The sequence below is a fragment of the Neomonachus schauinslandi genome, chromosome 10 (genome assembly GCF_002201575.2).
Source record: "Neomonachus schauinslandi chromosome 10, ASM220157v2, whole genome shotgun sequence".
NCBI lineage: Eukaryota > Metazoa > Chordata > Mammalia > Carnivora > Phocidae > Neomonachus > Neomonachus schauinslandi.
In genome coordinates, this window is record NC_058412.1 from 23,671,642 (window position 1) to 23,692,934 (window position 21,293).

The 21,293-nt window shown below is 46.3% G+C and overlaps 1 protein-coding gene across 1 annotated transcript in view; it reads right to left on the bottom strand.

Moving 5' to 3' along the window:
* Positions 1 to 21,293, bottom strand: part of ALK (ALK receptor tyrosine kinase) — a 697,757-nt gene that overhangs the window by 502,947 nt on the left and 173,517 nt on the right. The window contains exon 2 of the mRNA XM_044918826.1: positions 5,388 to 5,507. Coding sequence (XP_044774761.1) covers positions 5,388 to 5,507 — 120 coding nt within the window. The remainder of the gene's footprint in view (positions 1 to 5,387; positions 5,508 to 21,293) is intronic.

Consider the following 21,293-nt stretch of genomic DNA (forward strand, 5'->3'; position numbering starts at 1 on the left):
TTGGGGTTTCTTTTTGAGAGAGAGGGGGAGGGGGTAAGGGACAGAAGGAGAGAGAGAGAGAGAGAATCTTAAGCAGGCTCTGTGCTGAGCTCCACGTCAAGCTCTGCATGGGGCTAGATCTCATGGCCCTGACATTATGACCTAAGCCCAAATCAAGAGTTGGACGCTGAATGGACTGAGCCACTCAGGCGTCCCCGTGACAATTGTTTTAAAGGTTCTCTTTTGACTTGTTTTTCTTGCCTTTGTGTCAGTTGGTCAATCACTCTTTTATCTTTTAATCTGCCTGTTTCCTTTCTGCTTTATTCAATTGGCCACTAATGCAGAGAGAAGTTGTTGGTATTTATTGAGTGGACCTATGTGTCTTCATTTTAAAGATAAGGGATATAACCCAGTGGAAACGTTTTAAACAAATCTTTTCTGGGAACACTTAAGCCAACTGCTTTTTATGTAAGTTTCATGGACTGGGTTCCCTGACCCCTAGCAGGTCAGCAGTCCTCAGGGTGACAGGCGTACCCTGTTCTTGGCGTATGACGGCCAGCACTGGGACTCAGTCTTCCTGGTGAATGCAACCACAGGCCTTGCGCTCACCATGTTGTAGATTAAAATACAAGAGTATGGGCTAGGAAAGAACTTGACTTCCCAGTTCAGTAGAGCAGGGTGGAAAGAGAACACAAAAAGGCCTGGCCTGTCAGGGCAGAGGAATTGTTAAGAAAGCTTTCAACCATGACAGTGGTCCACGAGGGAACTGGGAACTGCTTTTCACTGACAACAGGCCCTTGAGGGCGGAACAGCTGATCACATCCAGCTACATTAAATATGGAATTTCAGAAATGTGATCAAACTGACTTCCTGCCAGAGCTATGAAGCAAATCCCATAAGGGGCTTGGGGGCCTCTTTGTTTTCCACTTTCGATTCTGCGGTAGGTTGATTTTTTTTTTTTTTTCCTTGAGAGAGAGATAATGTTTAATTTACCCAGTGTTTTCAATCAAAGAAATTGATACATTAACAGCACCGGTGATGGTGGTAGTGGCAGCAGGGAAAGTAATTAGAAAGTCTAATTTTTCTTTCTTTCCAAGAGCACCAGTCCTTAAATTGGATGGGTCTCTATGGGCTTAAAAGCAGACAAAGTTTTAACAGAACTTTTATTTAAAGTCCAACAACGGCTTTTTGTGCCCTGATGTTGGGTGTTAGGAGGAATCTTTCTTTGCCAGGAGTCCATGTTGTAGACATCGGGGGGCTGAAGGGACGAAGGACTGTATGACTTTATTAGGGCTGTCATAACGAAGTACTGAAAACAGGGTGGCTTGAAGTAACAGTCATTTATTCCCTCACAGTTCTGGAGGCCAGGAGCCCCAAATCAAGGCATTGTCTGGGCTACGCTCTCTGACAGCGTTAAGGGGGATCTGTCCCATGCTTTTCTCCCAGGTTTTGGCGGTTGCTGGCAATCCTTGGCATTCCTTGGCTTGTAGACACATGACTCTCATCTCTGCCTCCATCATTACGTGGTGTCCATCCTGTGTGTCTGTGTCTATGTCTCTGTTTTCTCTTCTTGTAAGGCCCCAGTTATATTAGATTAAGGCCTCCTCCAATGCAGTATGGACCCAAGTTGATTGTATCTACAAAAACCTTATTTCCAAATAAGGTCACATTCACAGGTGTTAGGGGTTAGGACTTCAATATATCTTTTGGGGGGGGACACAATTCATCCCATAACAGGGGCCATAGTCTAGACTGCCTACAGTGCCCACATTTGGGAAGAGATGAATTAGCTGGCCTGCCTGAGAGAGCCTCAATTTGGGGACATCAAGTCTTGGTTCTACAGCTGCCTAGATCTTGGGTATCAGACTGGTCATTCAGTCCAAACACCAGGTTGTCCAGGAAATGAGAGTCCTCTCCATGGAGGGAAGACTTCATCTTTGAATTAACTTTGTGTTGTAATAGGAAGAGCACTCTAACTTGGAGTCAGACAGTCTGGGTTCAATCTTGTCTAACTGTCGTTCTGCTCCATAATGGGAGCAGGTTAATAAACTTCTTTGGCCCTCAATTTACATTCCTATAGACATGGGATATAAAATAATTTCCTAACAGGCTTAAGTGAGAAAGAGATGTAAAAGAGTTTTGCCAAGTATCAATGTTTTTGTTTTTCATAAATAAGAACTCTCTTTCTCCTCCTCATCTGGGGCAGAACCTTTGGTTATATTACATTTCACATGTTGATCTGATTCTTGCCACACCCAGAGTGGGCAAGCGAGAGTTAAAGTGGGTGGGACGCCATCTGCTTCTGTAGCTCTAGAACTGAAGATGATCACAGCCCCCAGTGGCTTCAATCTCTTAGCCCCTGGAGGGACCGGATGGAATAGATTTTTATCTGGGTGGGTAGTGAGAGCTCAGTACTCTGGCCAAGCCTATAAATAAGTCTTAAGGCATCAGACCTGATGATAAAAGGAGGGGGGAAAGTATTTCTGTAGATGCCCCCACCTCCTTCAAAGCCTTGGGGCAGGAATGTGTAGCTCTCCGCTTGTCAACAATGAAATTAGCGGGCTGCCCATCCTTCAAGACGAGCGAGAAAGAGCTGAAATCTGATACCAAATGCCACTGAAGAGAATATATTTTACACAACATAAAAGGCTCCAACGTAAATTAGAAGAAATATGGGAAGACTTCAAAAAGGTAGGTCAAACTTTTTCCTCAAGCAGATAATTACAGGCTGGGGGTGAGTAAATCTTGTTAGCCTCTCTCCACCACGTCCCTTCTCATAAAACACCAGTGAAAAGAAAGCCACACTCAATTCAGGACTGGACAGCCTGCCTGAGAGGGCCCGCGGGCCGCTGCTCCTCATGATGCCTGTGGGCAGGGTGTTGCCACCCCTCTCCCGTTGCCCCCTCCTGTGTCCCCCCTCCAGAACACCCCCTCCCACCTCCTCCCCAGAACGCAGGCACCAGGCTCCACCACTCAAACACCCACGTCAACTTGCTGAGATTTGGTTACTTCTCACTGTCTGAAGAACTAGCCCTTCAGGTGGCAATTTTCCAGTCAAATTTCTCCGCGCAAGTTTGAGGCCTTAAGATTAATGAAGTTGTTAACATTTCTTAAAATGTCTTTCACGGCAGTTGAAAGGTGTGGATTTATCACCAGGGAGTCTGCTGGCCTCTCTGGTTCATAGAGACATGTGGGCTGAGCCCCCACAAACACCCTTAAGGGGACAGGAGTCTTGGCCTTCAGTGCGCTCTGTGCTCCACGGTTAGCCCCCAGAGGCACTCCCAGTGGTGGTGGGCCTAGCCCACTGCCTACGGAACTATTTCCCTGGCCTCTGAGCCCTGAGAGAGCAGGAGTAAGTCTTACCTATGTATGTATTTCTATCCCCTCTGCTACCCGGCACTGGACCAGGCACACGGAGGTGATGGTGGAGGCAGGTGGGTCTCAGCCGAATTAAATACAGTCAGATAAAAGCCTCTGAAATGACCCCTGCACTCAGTCAATGAGCCACCAACCCAGAATCAGTTCTTCCCAACCTGTGAATCAACAGCAATAATAGTACTGCCTTTGGCATCTTCATCCAGCATTTGGGCAAATTCTGGCCAATGGTTTGGGTCCTCTCCTCTGCCTAGAAGGCAATTCGTGAGGATTCTAGGCCACAAGGAGAGTCTGAAAAGGATCCTGGGAATACTCCTGATCTATACTTTTGCTCCAAGGCCGCATGCCGCTCTGCCTCATTTTATACATAAGGAGGGTGAGGCCCCGCAAGATGAAGTAGGAGTATCAGGGCCAAGCCACGGAAGGCAGCCGCAGAAGGCAGCCGCGTAACAAACTCGCCTAACAATCTCCCGTGGCTTTCTCCTTTCAACCTTCAACCTCTTTCTGGATGTTCTACAGAGGACAAATGCAATGCTCTCTGTGTCATGCAGGAGGTAGACCTGCCTTTTTTTGGACATTTCGCATTGTATAAAAGTTGTCATCCTGTGGAGATACTGAATGACTTTGAGAGCGAATTCAAAATGTTACCCAAAGACTGGTTGTATCACAAATCTGGTTACAAAGTAATAATGATACAAAGGACCGGATTTCAATTATTTATAGACACTTGCCCTTATCACAAAATGACACTCAATGTCTGGCTTAAATAAAATCAAGAAGTAATTCTTATCTGGAATCTTCTGACAACTACTGATCTTCCTCTCCCACTAGGGAGGCTTAGAAGCAGCAGGAAACATCCCAGCAGAGTGTAATCCTACACTGCCCTGAGGCTTTGGATGCATTTATTTTTTTAAGTTTGAAATGAAAGGTACAGTTAATATGAACCAAGACTAGCTGCATTTATGCATGAGGGAGAGCAGTGAGTGGAAGGTCTCTGTTAGGTTCATTTTTAAAAGCTCAGGTCCAATGGCAGAGACTGAGTATTAGGAATTGGTAAATATGCCCAGAAGGGAATCTAGAACTTAGTGGTCTACCAGGTTCATAAATACTTAATTGAATCAGACTTCATGAGTAAGTCCCATCCCTGAAACCCTTTTGTATTCACTCATCATGCACAAGCCTTTATGAGTGTCTTCTGAGTGATACGATAAAGTGGGGAGCAAACAGCTGAGTGCCTGCCCTCATGGGGTTCACTCTAGAGAAGTTCAAGACAAAAAAGAAATGTCCACCTGAAAATACATCAGCTCTTTTCCAAACCTACTCTTTCCCCTGCAGACACCCAGCTTCTATGAGCTGTTAGAATGTTAGCCGTTAGCACAGAGAATGAGGAATCCTACACCATATAAATATGGCCTCCTAATGGCTCCTAGACCAGGACGTAGCAGGCTGAGTAGGTGGCCCCAGGGGAGCAAGTGAATGTAAGGGAAGAATTCTGGTTTTGTAGTTAGAAAATCCACTCTGTGCCACCTTGTTAAGCTCAGTTTCTACATCTGTGAAAATGGAATGAGACCTGGCCTCCTTACTTCTGAGGTGATTGCAGAAGCACATGAGCTGAACTAATCTCTAAGAATACGCCCAAGTACCCTTAAAGAGCTACCCAAATGTAAGGGAGTCACTGGAAGACCTGTGACCTTCAGAACAACAATCCTTTCTCAAGAGATCACCATCATTAGAAACACGCATGAGTTAGAACCCTGTATCTAGAAACCACAGTCAAAACACAAATAAGTATGGCATGTAATGATTGGTCAGGGGTGTCAGGAACACTATACACCATAAAGGCTGGGGGTTGGGATATAGCAGCAACAAAGCTGTCAGCTTCCTCTATGATAAAGAAAGCAACTGTGGGTCTGGAGAGGCCAGGCCTGGCTGGAATGTGCACCAATGGAAGACAGAGGACACCAAAACTCACAACCCTCTTAATTATGAGACGGTGATTGTACATCACCAACAACTATGAAAGATACGCTTACCATATCGACTTCGATGAGACAGGAAAGGGAAGGAATCTTTCATTATCCACGTCAGATTCCATGCAAAAGGATCAGAAGGAGGAGAAGGCAGGCTTGTTGGTGACTCCAAGGAGCTGTGACCTGGACATAAAAACAGAGAGAACACTGACCTGTGTGCTTGAGGAGTGTCTTCTAGCTGTCACTCATATGGCTTATAGAGGAAAGTGTGTAAGGGGTTTTCACATCATCCACTGGACAATCAGGGGCGGGGGGAGGGGGGACTGAGCTACTAGTAGATTGAATTGATCTCAGCACCTCAGTGCACACTTTCTACCAAGGCCGCCAAATCTAAGAAGTCTGAATCTTGTGACCGACGCCCCTGCCAAACATCTCTGGGTGACGAACTAGAAGCCAGGCTACTTAATGGCTTGGTCTAATAGCTCTATTCAAAGTCTATTGTGCCTATAAGAATTTGTACAACTTTATAGAGAACTCCAATTCATCTCATCCAGTTAATGCCTCCACTCCACTTTATGTTCAGACTTGTTGCTTCCTCTAAGGTTGTTTGCTTGGGTTATTATTGCCTTATCAATGAGAGGGCTGAAATTGCACTCAGAAGTTCTGAGATTTTGACAATTACGTGATTTTCAGGGACAAAAACAGCTAGGTGATGGGATTTCCCACAGCCAGCAGTCCAGGGAGCCACAAAGGATTAACGCTCTGATTTGCATGACAGAAAGAAGGGTTGAGAGAAAAGGAGCAAAAGTAGCTTTATTCCTTTCCTTAACAGTACCTCAAGTGGGTTTGGTGTGTTGAAAAGTAATTACAATATATCTACAAATCAAATGAACACAGGTTACATGCTCTTATGCAGTTCTTCCCAGAAAATCCCCAACTCAATCACTGTTTGCTAATGTTTTATAGGGCAGGGAAAGCTTCTCCTGTTAAAGAAGGAACAGCTTTTCTGTTAAAGTTGAGAATCAGCCCTGTTTCGTAGACAGATGTGTAGCAAGACGGAGTGTGGGGAAAAGGGAAGGAAGGGGACTAGCATTTCTTCTGCAGCTTCCATGGGCCAGGCACTTACGCTGGGCTCTTAACCCACATAATCCCACATGATATTCACAGTGACTCTCTGAGATAAGCATTACTACCCCATTTTACAGATGCAACAACTGAGGCTCAGAAGAGCAAATGATGGAATCAGGAGCTGAACCCCAGTCTGCCTAGTATCAAAAGGCCACGCTCCACCATGGGCGGGCTGGTTTACTACTCAAACGTAACTCTTAAACCACCTGGAGAGACTCGGTGAAGAGAGTGAGTAGGAAGAAGAGAAAGAACAGGAAGCAGCAGTAGAAGCCTTTTTCCTGCCTGTCTGCTTTGTAGTTTCTTCCAGATCCCCTCCCCCAGCAGCCCTATTCTCCTGCCTCCGACCCCTCATTAGTCTCAATCCCTCTTCACATGCTTTGGGGAAATAACTGTGCTGGGTGAGTCTCTAGGACCCTCCACTGTTTTGTCTGCTGGTGCCTTACTTGGGATCACACAACCCCTGCTGCTAGAACAGGATAGGTATTCTACGGTCACCTTCCTTATCTCTGCCTTTCAAAGATTTGAGTTGGAAGTGCTGGCTCCTGAGTACCTAGAAGGGGTTTTTGACTTTTCTCCTCCATCTGATCCAAAGAAATCAAAATTGAATTGGTTGGTGCCCAGATCCATCTTTCTGGTAACATTTTCTACATATGGCTCACGGGACATGGGCTGAAAGGGGTCAAGAGCTCTGCTAATAAGTTTCAGAGAGAAGCTGTCTCATGTCACCCTCATGTCAGCTCTGTATTACAGATGGGCAATGGGGCTGAGAGACATCAGGCCCAAAACCACACAGGTCTACTTGGGGGCAGGACTTGGGTTTATTAGACTTTAAAAAAAGTAATAATATGAATTGAACACATATGGACCAGGCACTATGCTGAACACTTTAAACGAGTGACTATATTCACTTCTCATAACAACCTTGTGAATGGTACCATTATTGGTCCTTATTTTGCAGCCAGGGAAATCGAGGCTGAGGGAAGTTAGACTCCTGGACTGTGGCCACATGGCCAGTAGGTGGGAGACCAGAGTCAACAGGCCAGGTTAGCCTGATGCTACAGCCCACGCTCCTCCCTGCACCCTTCTGGACCCCCACAAACCAGTGCAGGGGTCCTGCAGCTCTCTACTGGGCTTCGGGCCCTCACGGGGGCATGGCTAAGGCCAGGGGTCACCACTGAGCATGCTCCAGAACAGGGCAACAGTGTGAGGGCTCTCTGAGCTCAGGACAGCCAAACCCCTGCAATGACCTCCGTGCAGATAACAATCTGCCTTTCTAGGTCTGAGTCATCAACATAGCTCAAATTTTAAGTAGTTTTGAAGCAGGAGGAAGATCAAGCCTAGGCAATATTTCCCTGCTTCCAAGTGAGCTCATGTTTCTTCACCACACGGTTTGGGAATGGTACTAACTTCTTCCTAAATGAGAAGCACCAAATGGATGGCACTTGACTTCAGGAAGCATTTATGAATCTGTGCGTGGGCACAGAATGGCAGATGACTTCTAATATGGATAAGGGCCAGGTTATATATTGAGGGATAAAAAATATCTGAAATCATTCAAAAGAAAGGGCTCTGAGGGCTGCGTCATGGCCCAGCAAGGAGCCACGGGCATCACTGTGGGTCATCCCTAAAATAAGCTTAAAGCATTTTCTGTCCCAAAATGCCAATAAATTGTTGGGCATCTTCAAAGAGGAATAGTGGAGAAAATGCAGAAATATGGATTCTGCCCTTACAGGAACTCCTAGAATTCTTGCCAGGAGGCTGGGCTTACATGGTTCCCAGAGGGAGACAGGTAGTAATTTGCTGCATGTGGGGGCAACCAAAAGGATGGGCCTCCTCACTCGAAAAAGTAAAGACCAAGAAAACTACAGCCCACATAGATGAAGTTGTTTTTGCCAAAATCTGAAGGATGAGATAGATATGAGTTCTAGCCAAAGTTCACAGAATATGCATAAATTTAAAATATAAAGAAGAAAGTACTTCTCCATCTAACAAGTGCAAGGGAAGAGGCTATTTCCTTTATGCCCTCTCTTGGCCCCATCCTCACCCTCGGTGGCGAGGGGGGCTTCCAGCACAGAGAAGTAGAGGTGCCATGAGATGCAATCCATTGAAGCAAGAGAATGGCTTGGTTTTGGGGGGGCTTCCTTCTGAACACGTGAGGATCCAGAGTGAAATGGGCCTCATCAGCACATATGTACGGGGTGAAGGGGTGAAATAAGACCCGCTAGCTCTAGAAGAGTGCATCCTGGACCCTGGGAAGAGGGGTGGGAAGGAAAGGAGAGGGGGAAAGCAGGAGAAGAAACCTTCCAGGTGCCCAAATGAGGCTGGCCCGTGATGGCCGAGACCACCGGAGGAGCAAAAAGCACAGAAATGCACTTTGGACTGAGGGCATTATTGGTTGCCTACAGGTAAGATTGTCTTTTTCTGGTGGTATCCTGAACCCTTTCTAGGCACCTCAGGGTGTCCAGGCAGAGTGGAACCCCCAACCTCTCGAGGCTCCTCTGTCCACCCCAGATGCCGGGTCCATCACTGTAGTAACTCCCTTACAGACAAACACAACCCCTCTGCCTCCTTCCTCCTTCCCGAGTGTCGTGAGCAGCTGAGTGTGGTGGTGGGTGAGGAAGGGAGCCCCAGGAGAGGAGGCACACCCCATGATGCTGACAAGTCTGGCTTCGAATCCCTGACAACACATCTCAAGAGGACCCTCAGGTCTCCCCAGGAGTCCTCCTGCATTCACTGACAAGATCAGTGCGCCCTCCCCGTCTCCAGCACCACTTACCCCTCAAGCCTCTAATTCCCACGTTCTGGCCACATTCTCAGCCAGTTGCCTTGTTTCTCATTCCACTGAGAGAAGAGAAGCACATCTGCCAACTCTGGTATCAGTTCCTGTATACACCACTTCCTCCTGTGACAATGGGCAGAGTGTCTACACTCGGAGGCAGTGACAGCCTTCCCCCACTCAGGCGCTCATCTTGTCTCCTCCGGGAACCTGCTGCTGCAATAGTCCCCCTTCTCCTGTCTTCCACAATTTCCCCCTATACCAAGTCAATTTCATCTGTAGCCAACATATGGCATCTTTAAAGAAAAAACTTTCCTGACCTCCACACTCTTCTTCAGCCACTGTCCCGCTGTTCTGTTCTCCTCTACAGCTCAGTCTCTTAAAAGATGTGTCCATGCTCCGGTCTCCGCTTTCTCCTTCCCCTTTTCTCTTTAACTTAATAAAATCAAGATTGTCTTCACTACCCCAGGCCAAGCTGCTGAGACAATGGACAGTCTTGGTCCTTCTCCTACTATGCCTCTCAGCAGCACATGAGCCCGCTGACCTCTCCCTGTTTCTTGGATTTCTCACATCCTGGTGACCTCATGGTTCTTGGCTGCCACAGTCCTCACCTCCTACTCCACTGGCAGGTCCTCTCTACTGTCTTTTGCCAGATCCTCTCCATTTTCTAGGCTGAAAACAAAAAAATAAACAAACAAAAAACCAAAACCAAACCAAACCAAAACAAAAAAAAACCCCACCAAAACCAAAGACCAAAGAAACAAAACCAACCCCCCCCCCAAAAAAAACCCCCAAAAAAGCCCCACAACCACTCTCAACTTTCCAGCAGCACTGTCCAGGAGATTTCATGCTGAATATAGAATTTCATCACAGTGGTTTTACCCAGCTGACAGTGATCAATGACCACGAATTTCAAGTGACCCCAGGACACTAGACCGTTCCTGGACCTCACTGGAGGCTCTTGGCCAATGAACAAGGAATTTGTTTTAGCCAAGCACTTGCATACTTATAAACTCATTCTCTCCTATCCAAAGTGCTGATTTCTAATTCTGACTTGCATGACCACCACAGAACCCTGTTCCTAAAGCTTTAAAAACTGTGACTTTTCTTCCTTATAGAACTCCTCAGTGAATTTCTCCTTGCATGACAAGTAAATATGCTCAGCACTTTTTTTTTTTAACACTGGTGGTCAGGGGATGGGGGTATCATTGTTTTATTATTTGACAGTTGTTGAAAGTTGGGGAGCTTGGGCCTTTTCTCCTCTCCAGCTAAACTCACTCCCAAAGTGATCTCATCCAGTTTCATACCTTTAAATACAACCTATATACTAACGGTACTAAATTTATAGCTCCTGGCCCAACTTCCCTAAACAGCAACATATATATCCAACTGCCAGGCTGAAATCTCCATTTTATTGCCTGATAAGTGTCTCAAACTTAACATGTGCAAAACTAAACACTTGTCCCCCACTTAAGCTCAGGTGTTCCCATTTCAGAAAGTGATGACAATCCTCTTCCAGTTACTTAGGGCAAAACCAGGAGGAATCCTTGACTTCTTTCTTTTCCCACCCTCACATCAATTCATCAACAGATCTTGCTGGCTCTTCCTGAATTTTACCCCTTCCATTTCTCTCCCACCTCCTTTCATCCTGATGACTGCTGTACAAACTCCCAACCAGCCTCCTGCTTCTACGATTATCCACTCTCAGGGTGTTTTCCACAGAGCACTCAGATGGTCCCTTCACACCTGAAATGGCTTTCACATGGCCTATGCCGTGGCCTAGCCCTTGATGGCCCCACATGATCTGGCCCTTGGTTCCCTCTCTGACCTCATTTCCAGCCATGTTTCCCCTTGCCTGGGAAGCCCCAGTCTTACAGGCCTTCTTGCCAACCTCAAACTCACCCAGCAAACCCCCACCTCAGGGCCTTTGCATGGGTGGTTCTCTCAGCCTGGAAAGCTCCTCCTTCCCAGAGGCACATCGCCATTCCCTCTCTCCACCCAGGTCTCTGCCCAAAGGTCACCTCCTCAGAAAGATCTTCCTGATCAACCTGCCAGAAATAGCAGTCCCTGTAAACCACTCACTATCCCCTTGATCTGCAGTTAGGATTTCTTATAGTTATGTCCACTTGTTTATTGTGTGTCTCCTGCACCAGTCACGATACATCCCCATGCCTGGCACATAGTAAGTGCTTAGTAAATATTTGTCAAATGCATGAAACCAGAGCCCTTGAGAAAAGTATTAACTCTGGCGCTCACTAGCTGCTGGACTTCATGCTAATCACATACTCTGTGGCACCTCCATGTCCCCAAAATGATAAGACCAAGAATAATGCATGTTCTACCAACCCTCAGGGTTTTGTAAGGGCCAGATGAGCTAACGTGGGCATGATCTACTCTTTAAATATAATTTATGCCACTCTTGAAGTTTTGTGCCTCTCTCTCTGCTTCAGAATCCAAAATGAATGGGCGTCTTGGTTCCTTTTCTATGTCCGGGGATCTCAGATACAATGTCCAGAAATTAAAAGTGCTCCCAAAGAGCTGTTTCTGTATTATTCACCAGTTAATTATTAACTCTACCAACTGTCCACAAACTCTACTACCCCAGATCCAGTCAACTGCCAATATCTTTATTTCCAGTCTTTATTTTACATGTCTCGCTGTGTGTCTATTTATTCCTAAGCCAATGTATATAATATACTAAATACATCATACTCACCTCAGTATAAATAATAAAGAGCTATTTGTGTGTGATGGTTATTTATATAAATGCCCTGGGTTCACTAGCAAGCATGTTTTACAAACCTACATCAATAAAATGTAAAAATGCTTCTATTCTAAATACTCCTTGGAACTGTTCCTGCCTTGCCTCATACACGTTTTACTTATTTATTTTCCTTCCAACACTAAAACAATCAGTGACACGCTGCCAGTGTTCTTCCCTTATTTGAAAACACACTTAATAATGCATTCTTTTACAATGATTTTGTGTCACACAAAGCAAAGCTTAATGTGGTCAAATAAATAGTGGTCCTAACGTTGAATGGTGGTAGTGAGCAGACACAGCAAGGCTGGGCACACATGGCAGGCCGCCCAAGGGAGCGGATTCCATTTTCACCGGGCTGAGCCCACACCTGCTCAGCCAAAGAAACCCTCCCAGTGAATTTGCATGTCTACTGGAGTCAGCGGTGATGGTGGAGTTGTAACAGGCAGTTCATCTAGTCTGAACGACAGAGACGTGATTTTCAGAGAAAAGACAGAGAGAGATGTGCAGATGTGTCCTTTGTCCTAAACACGCAGACCCCCCCACACCTTCGCTAGGCTGGAGAATGAGGGGGTTGAATCAGCTGTTCACGAAGGTCCTCTCCAGTTCACACATAGCTGATTCACCACGGTTTGCTTTCACGTTTCCTTCCAGCTGCCTCATTCAGAGAGGGGCTCTTAGTGTCAGGGGTGGAATGCAAATGGAACTCAACGGCCCCCATTCCACCTTGTCTTTCTCCAAGCTCCACCCCCACTCCGCCAGGAAGCTTTGCGCTCTTTCTTCGCAGCTCAGATCCTGAAGCAAAAATTATCTCCCATAACAGTCTCTTGTACTATTGAAAGCCATAGTTTCAACACATGTGTTTTGTCTCTCCCCAAACCCAAAAGGATTCGGGTATAACTGCTGAGTTCATTCAGCGGTGAACCACTTTTATCAGTTGGGAAAAGCAGGCACTAAGGAATATTGAGGGAATATAAAGGAAATTATGAGGCTGGTCCCTGCCCTTGAGGAGATGGATTACCTGCAGGGTACACAAGACCCACACCAAAAAGGCATCACAAAGGGGTTTCTGCAAAAATGGCTAAAATGTGTAAAGTTGAAGCCTTCATGCTTCTGCTACTATGTACTTTCTCGGCTGTATTTCCCACTCAATCCTTTCACATTCTATGGTCTCTAAGACACATGTCTTCAAGTTTTTGCCTAAACTGATCTCTGTCTAGAACATCCTGCCTTAACCACTTCTTTCCTAAACCCTGCCCTTCCTTAAAGGTCGAAACCAAATCCCTCCCTCTCTGAGGTTCCCCATCTTCCCTGAGCTTGAGCCCCATCAAAGCAGTTGAGCTGGGATTCAGAATGGACCAACACAAAACTCAACTGAGGGCACCTGGGTGGCTCAGTTGGTTAGGCATCTGCCTTCAGCTCAGGTCATGATCTCGAGGTCCTGGGATCGAGCCCCACGTCAGGCTCCCTGCTCAGTGGGGAGTCTGCTTCTCCCTCTCCTCTACCCCTCCCCCCGGCTCATGCATGCTCTCTCTCTCTCAAATAAATAAAATCTTTAAAAAAAAAAAAAACTCAACTGGCCCCTCCTGCCTCATTGACCACCAAGACTTACTGCCATTCAGGATAGTGGCGTTTAGATCCTTTATCAAATGTTGCTCAAATTACTTTGGTTGTTCATGACAACAGAGGATAATATGTTAATTTCACTCACAGATCTCAAGCTCACAGATTTAGAAGAAATTAGGGAAACCTTCTCATAGGGGCTATTGTTCGGTCTCATGTAGGACATTCTTCCTAGGGTCAAGATGAGGGTCAAATCAGGGGCATAGTCCCCAGGTAGCTCCCATTCAGTTGGGATACCATGTTTATGTGCCACCCTAATTCACGGCCAAAGCCAAATAATGAAGGCACTGTGACATCTGATGCTGCCCCTTCAGAATTTGTGTTCTAAGCTGCTACATTTTGACCTATCTAGAGATGACCTCAGTGTCCCAAGCAAGTGTTCATGACTGGCCTGTGAGCCCTGCAGTGCCTTCTCTTGTCCTACAATCCCTGTTCCAAGGATAGTTGGTCACTTGTCCCACCTGTCTATCCAGGGTGGACTCACTGGCTTTCGGCAACAGAGGAAGACCAATTGGTATTTATACTATTCCACAAGGGCAGCAGAGAGGGGTATCATTCTCCAGGTAGCCTGATTCTTCACTCACGCATGTTCACGAGCACGTGCGCATGCACACACACACACACACACCCCAGCCTGACAGGGCAACATGATTATCTGTTCCAGGTCCATTTCCGTGGCTTGCTCGTATTCTACTCTTTATGAAATTTGCTGCACTATGATCTCAAGCCTATTTTCTTCCCCCCAAAATACACTGAGTAGAATAATAATCAAAAGGAAGACTGAACTGCCACCAGGCCTTTCATCTTGTGATCTCAGAGAGCTTTACCAGGCACTAAATAGTTAATGTCCTGCAAGTGACACAAAGACCAGGCAGCCTGGAAAACCAAGTCCATCGATGAGAGACCTTGTGGAATCAGGGGGTGCCCATAGGGACGAAGACCAACCAGTGGGCCCAGTAGTCCCTGGGTGGGTTGAACAAGAAGCTACAAACTATCCAGGGCAAATTGGCTCTTCTCTTGACCTGATGTTTCAAGCTGGGAAGGGACAGTTTCCCGGGTAACCTCTGGAGAGGGTATGGCCCCCTTTCACAAGAAGAAGTGAGATCCAGCACAAGAGAGAGGATTTTTTTTTAATTTAAAAAATCATATTTATTTATTTGAGAGAGAGAGAAAGTGTGAAGGGAGGAGCAGAGGGAGAGGGAGAAAAACAGACTCCACTGAGCGTGGAGCCCAACGCAGGGCTCGATCTCACAACCCTGAGATCATGACCTGAGCTGAAATCAAGAGTCGGACGCTCAACCGACTGAGCCAAGTAGGCACCCCCAGGAGAGTGGATATTAACTACTTACACAATCACCATGATTTTTGACTCACTGATGCCTTTTGGAGTCAATCATCTCATCATCCTGAAAACAGTCCTGTTAGTTACCCCTTTTTACCGATGAGAAGATTCAGGCTCAGAAAACAACTTCCCTATGCAAGGTCACATAGCTAGTATCAGGTTAGAACATAGGACTGAGGACCCCTGATATATGGACTAACCAGAAATGCCATTCTCCAACACAGACTCCTGCGGATGGATGTTGACTGCCCTGGAGAACTGCGACATCAAGTTAAACACAGTGGAAAGATTGATCAGATCGCAGATGCCTGCAGCATTCTCCTGAGGATGACAGATTCCCTTCAGGTCAACCAGGAATGTGACCTAGAAACACACACCTTCAGTCAGGGCAGCCGGCTCTCCAGGGCCTCAAGCTGCACCTGCACTGTTTCCATGGCAACCACGACCAGGTCTGATGCTTGGCCCTTGAGATGGGCCTTGGTTGGTCCAGGGAGAGAATGCTTGGGATGGGGGAAGGAGAGGGGCAGAACACTTTCTACTAATTTCCAGTCTTTTCAATCTCTTTATCTACTTGTCACCCTCTCATTTCAGGAAAGAGTCTATCCTCCAGGAAACTCCACTTCAAATACCTTTTCTCAGAACAAAGACCTCTCACCCATGGCTGGACCCATTTCCAGAGAATGGAAGCAGAACGCCTGAACAAGCTGGTGTGCTAAATAGAGACCCAGGTTTCTGGGAGCAGTGATGTTACTGTGTGACCTTGGGTAAGCTACTTAACCTTTTTGAAGCTTTGTTTCTCTGCATATAAAACAGAAGTCATCATGCTTTTCCATCCAACTTTAGGGACGCTCTGAGAATTAATGAGACAGTATATACAAAGCCCTCAGGCTCTTTTGAAGAAAGACACACTAGAAATCCTTGGGCTGTTACCAAGGGACATTGTCATGATGACACATTTTAAAACATATTTCACCTGTACTACTAAAATAAACTCAGCTTATATTAAAACAGATAGGCCAATAGCCTAATTTGCTTCTCCCTGTTCTGATGCTGCACTTCTTTTTGGCTTCCATTCATCTCACACTGAGAACAACCATGGTCAGTGTTACCCTTGACCCCTGTGCAGACACCCAGGGTGAGAGTCGGGAAGGGCTCTAAAGACCATTTGTCTATGTCTTCCCATCACATACATGAGGAAGCTGAAACACAGGAAAGGCCAACGGTTTACCCAGGGTCATCTCACTAGTGAAAAATCAAGAATCTGATCTTTAGACCCTTCATTCTGTGTCTCACCCAACCACAGGAGAAGGTAATAAAGAAAGAAGGAGGGGAAAGAAATAGGGGGACAGATACTTTTGCTCTTTAAACCTTTAAACTACTGTTCTGTACAGTACTCTGGGATGAAAAAGAAACTAAGGAAAAAACCAATACTTCGTGTATATACCGATTATGCATGCCAGCCCCATACTGGGTGCTCTACAACCGTTGTCCCATATAAATCCTACAATTTTCTGAATGGGGGATTATTATCCTCATTTACAATGAGGGACCTGATGCTCACAGAAATTAAGTAACTTGCCCAAGGTCCTGGAGTGAAAAAGAACGGAACTAAGATTAATTCATTCAATGAATATTTATTGAGCATCTCCTATGTGCCAAACTCTGCCCTTGGCAGATAGGATGCATTAGTGAGCAGAATTAGATGTTACCCTCTTAGAGCTTATAGGCTGAGGAGCTTAGAGTGTGGTGGGGCAGCAGACAGCAGTCCAACCACCTCACAAATCCTTGTAATGTTTCAACATTGACATGTGTTGTGAAGGAGAGATACATGGCGCTATGAGAATGTGTAAAAGAGAGGCTAGATTTCAGCCTTAAGGAAGGGAAGGATTGCCTAAGAAATCGATGCTTGAGCTGGGGACCTAAAGTGGATGAGCAGAGTTAGCCAGTTAAAGGGAGTGGGACGGGGAGGGAGGCCAGAATGGGAAGGGATCTGTTCGAGCCCAAGTCTGTCTCAGTCCAGAGTATCTGCTCCTTATTTGCCACAAGAGGTTAGTTACTGAGGACCCCTGCCATAAGGACCAACCAGCAATGCCACAGTCTAATTCGGAACCTCTTGGAAATGATGTTAATTGTCCTGGAAAACAGGGACATTGAGTTACACACAGAAGAGGGATTGATGAGATCACAGATATCTGCAGCATTTTCCTAACTGAGGGCAAGGCTTCCTTCAGGTCAACCAGGAAGGTCACTTAGAAACATATGCTTTCAGTCCAGGCAGCTGGTTCTCCATGACCTGAAGCTCAGCCAGCTCTCCATGGAGACCACCATCAGGCCTGATGCCTTTCCCATAGATGGGGCTTTGGCTGGACCAGGGGAAGGACGCATAGGGTGAAATTTATCAGAGGTGTGGCAGTCTGATGGAGGAAGTGCTGAGGAGGAAACCCTAGGGGATTAGACCCACAGAATCTAAGCACAGTGCCATATACCAAAGGGAAGGGCTGGGCCCTGGTGTTTGGATTCCAGGCCTTATCCCTACAGGAAGCTTGGCCAATAGGCTGAGCTTCAGAGCAAAAGCAGAAGGATCACCAAGAGGACAGAGTAGTCCTGCCAGTGGGGAAGAGTCATTCTGTGGCAATTCCAGGTGACCTTCCTGGTTGACCTTTTTCTGGAAAAGCAAAAGGATGACCCTGCCCCTGGAACACTGTCGCAGCCCTCTAGCTCCTGGTGATAAACCTGTGTTTGCTTCCCCCCCTCCCTCCCCCCACCAGGGCCCAGGCCAACACAACCAAAGTCTTTCTTTCTCACCACCACATTTTATTTTGCTTGAAATATTAGGTGAAGAGAGAAGCGGGGGCAGCAGGAAGAAAGGGAAAAGGGGAGGGAGGAAGGAGAGGGAAGAGCCGGTGAAGAGACTAACAATGAGGAGTGAGCAGAAACAAAGAGAAGAAAGGGTGCGGAGGGAGAAGGGAAATCATCTGATATTTTTCACCATTTGGAAGTTACCGAGAGAAAGTTATTCAAAGTAGCACTGTAAAAAGGCCATAAAACACCTTGGGGAAAACATGAAAGTCATGCCGCCACCATACAGATGAGCACCCTGGAATTAGCTGCCAGAGAAATGTCAGAAAAGAGGAAATTCAATGGCCCACGCGGCTGCCTCCACCCTCTCTCCCTCCCGGCTCCCACCCGCTCCGAACTTCCTGGCTCGGAAAGCACAGGCAGGAATTTGGAGCCAGCAAGTGTGAAGGAATGTCAGAGCTGCTATTTGCCTTCATGAAGCACATCTTGAGTGCATCTATTAGAAATATATTTTAAAATACACTTTCAGTTTCACTACAGAAAATCCGAAAAAGTCAGGAAGTTCTAAGGAAGAAAAGAAGCCTGGCTCCTACCCTCAGCACCCAGAAACCTGTGTTGACACTTTATGGTACGTTATTCTGGGACTCGGTTTTCACGCACTGGGTTTTCACACTTCGAGCCTTTGGCTTAAGGTCTGTTGAGAAGGGCAGGAGAGATTTTTCTCTCCACCCATGAGATCTCTGTTTGCAGGGCTGAGAGAAGTCATTCTCTGGAACCACCTGGGGGGGGGGGGGCAACCCCAGGGGGCTAACACCTTGAAGCACAAATGCTAAAATCATGGAAACTCAAGAGGCTCTCAGCCCAGAGCATGGGCCTACAGCCAAAGGCAACACTGGCTTGGACGGAGTCAGCAGGAAGGCGAGGGCTTGCCCTGGGCAGAGTTGGGAGCAGCTGCGAGGTGAATGCAGAGAGACCAGGGGAGGCAGGTGTACTGCTGCGCACCCTCAGCATCACTGGGCAGAGGGGCGAGGCACTTCTGCTCTGGCAGACGCCTTAAAGAAGTCACAAGAACCACAGACTATAGAAAACGTGTGATGTCCGTGCTCGAACCTAAGTAATAGACGTGGTACATTGATTTCATGGCTTGGGAAAGATTTAAAACTACGTGGAATTTAAAAAAAAAAAAAAAAAGTGGACTTCTATCCCAATCTCAAAGGGACAGCCAATGACGGCAAACTGGAGATGGGGTCCTATCTCTCTGTGGCCAGTGGCACTCAACAAATGTATGGCAGCTCTTAAAAGCCCCTTCGTTGGCATTCAAGCCTGTGATCCTCACAATGGTCTTGTAAGATAATAAAAAATAATGCCAACTTACAGAGGAGGAAAATGAAAATCAAATGCTTCCTAACCTTTTTACACATCATGACACACAGAGAAAATGATATTTATATGGCTCACTGGGGCACACAGAAGAGGCACCAGCAGTTAGAGGCAAGTGGTCCAAGGGCTTCAGCCTCTCCTCCTCTGACTCAGCATCCCTGAATGCTGGGGGCTCAACAGTTTGGTATCTCTGCACAGCTGTTGGCTATTGGCAGCACATGCATGACCATGGCACTGCTGGGGAAGGAAGCTCCGCGCCGAGAGATGCGGCCAGAAGTCATGTTGTGAGAAGCAACAGAGAATGCCATCACTCTGCACCTTGTCCCCAGGACATTTCAGAGCAGCAACAGAGCTGTTAGCCACAGAGGAATCCTGGGGCTTACTCTGCAGTCAGGAAAAGAACAGGTGCATCCAACACTCTGTCATCACCACACAAAGCAGGTGATTCAAGTGAATAAGGATCTTGAAGTTGGATCTGATGGGGCCATAGAAAGTTCCGTTCAAGCATTTATAACTGGTGAGATGCTTCAAAAAAAAAAAAAAAAATAGGAGGTAAACTCAGTTCCTTTCTCTACTCTGGGAAACTCAGAAAATAATTTCACAGGATGGTTATTGAATGGCCAAAAAGTAATGATTACAAATGACAGAGTTAACTGCTGTATGTGGCCTCATCAGTCATCATTCCAGAGCCTTATCAGGAGCCTCATCAGGATTAGGGGCTCATCATGACTGATGCTATTTGCCGACCAAGACGGCTTGGCTCCATCCCTTGCCCCTTCAATCATAGTGGCAGGAGGAACCTTCTAAGGTTTGAGCATAAACCCTGAGAAATTGCTTTCGGCAATGACTCCAGGAGTGGCTTCCAAGATAATGGACTCTTTTTCTGCAAGTGATGGTCTATCTCCACCAAACCTCCCAGGTCTTGCTGTCACTGGGGAGTTTGGGCAGCACCAGGACATGATGGTGGCCAGTACCAGGTGTGTGAGAAACTAAACCTTCTAGCCTGCTAAGTGAATGTCATACTCAATACAACTAGTTTACACTCATTCAGTGTCTACAACACAACATTAAACCCCTGGATGGAAAATGAAAATATTTCCTCAGTTCTCTGAATATATCCAAATGCTTACTAAAGATTTCCATTTTTGCCAAGATAATGTGCATGCCCTGTATCAATCCAGCCCAAGAGAAGCAGTCAGGATTGAGCATTAGAAATATTTGGAGCAGGTGAATGAAACATGAGCTAACTGGATACTACTACTTATATCACTTATAACTGTGTATAAAGAGTAAGCCTGACTTCTAGGGAGGTTCTGTCAGTGACTGGAAAGGGTGTTGTAGGAAGGTGAAGTCAATCCCCTGCTAATAGCTTACGCTCAGCAACGATCAGCAGTGGGTGGGGAGGAGAGACATCACTTTTCCCTGGGCCTTGCACACAGAATAAACCTCTCCCCCTCCCTTTTTATTTTTTATTTTTATTTTTTCGTACAGGACATCCAGAGACTTCTGGAATACTCACATCCATGAATACTGCTGAAGTGTATTATTACTCCCATAAAATGCATTTGCCACAATATACAGAAAACAACAAATCATTCGCTAAGCGACTGGGGACCACAACCAGCCTAATAGTGTGAGACTTTCAATTTCTTATCTCAGCAAAATGACAATTTATTACATATCCTAGAGTTTGGAATCACTTGCAAATTGTGGAAACTGTGACTATTTCGTCTGCCACTACTGAGAAGTTGCTGCAGTCAGAATATGAAAGTGAAGGAATACAACCAGATACAAAAGTCACCTTTCCAGGTCCACTGGGGTTCTCTGGGGGTGGAATACTCAGGTTCCAGACTCTGCAATGGGCAGAGGAAATGGGGAGGAAAAAAACTGTTTATCACACAAGCCAGAAGATTTATCCGTGGCTTCCCCACTTCCCACGTCTGTAGATGTGTGCAGTTTTCCCGTCCAAGGTACATAGCAATTATAGCCACAATCAGTTTAACTCACCCTTGAGGTGAAAAGGCTTGAGGAAGTCATGTTTGTAGGTTGCTAATTGTTAGGGGGGCCCCAAAGATAAAGACATTGAGATCCTTACTCTCTGGAGTGGGTATAAGCGGAGCAGATGTACGACCAACAGAGAAAGGCTCTGGAATGTGATGT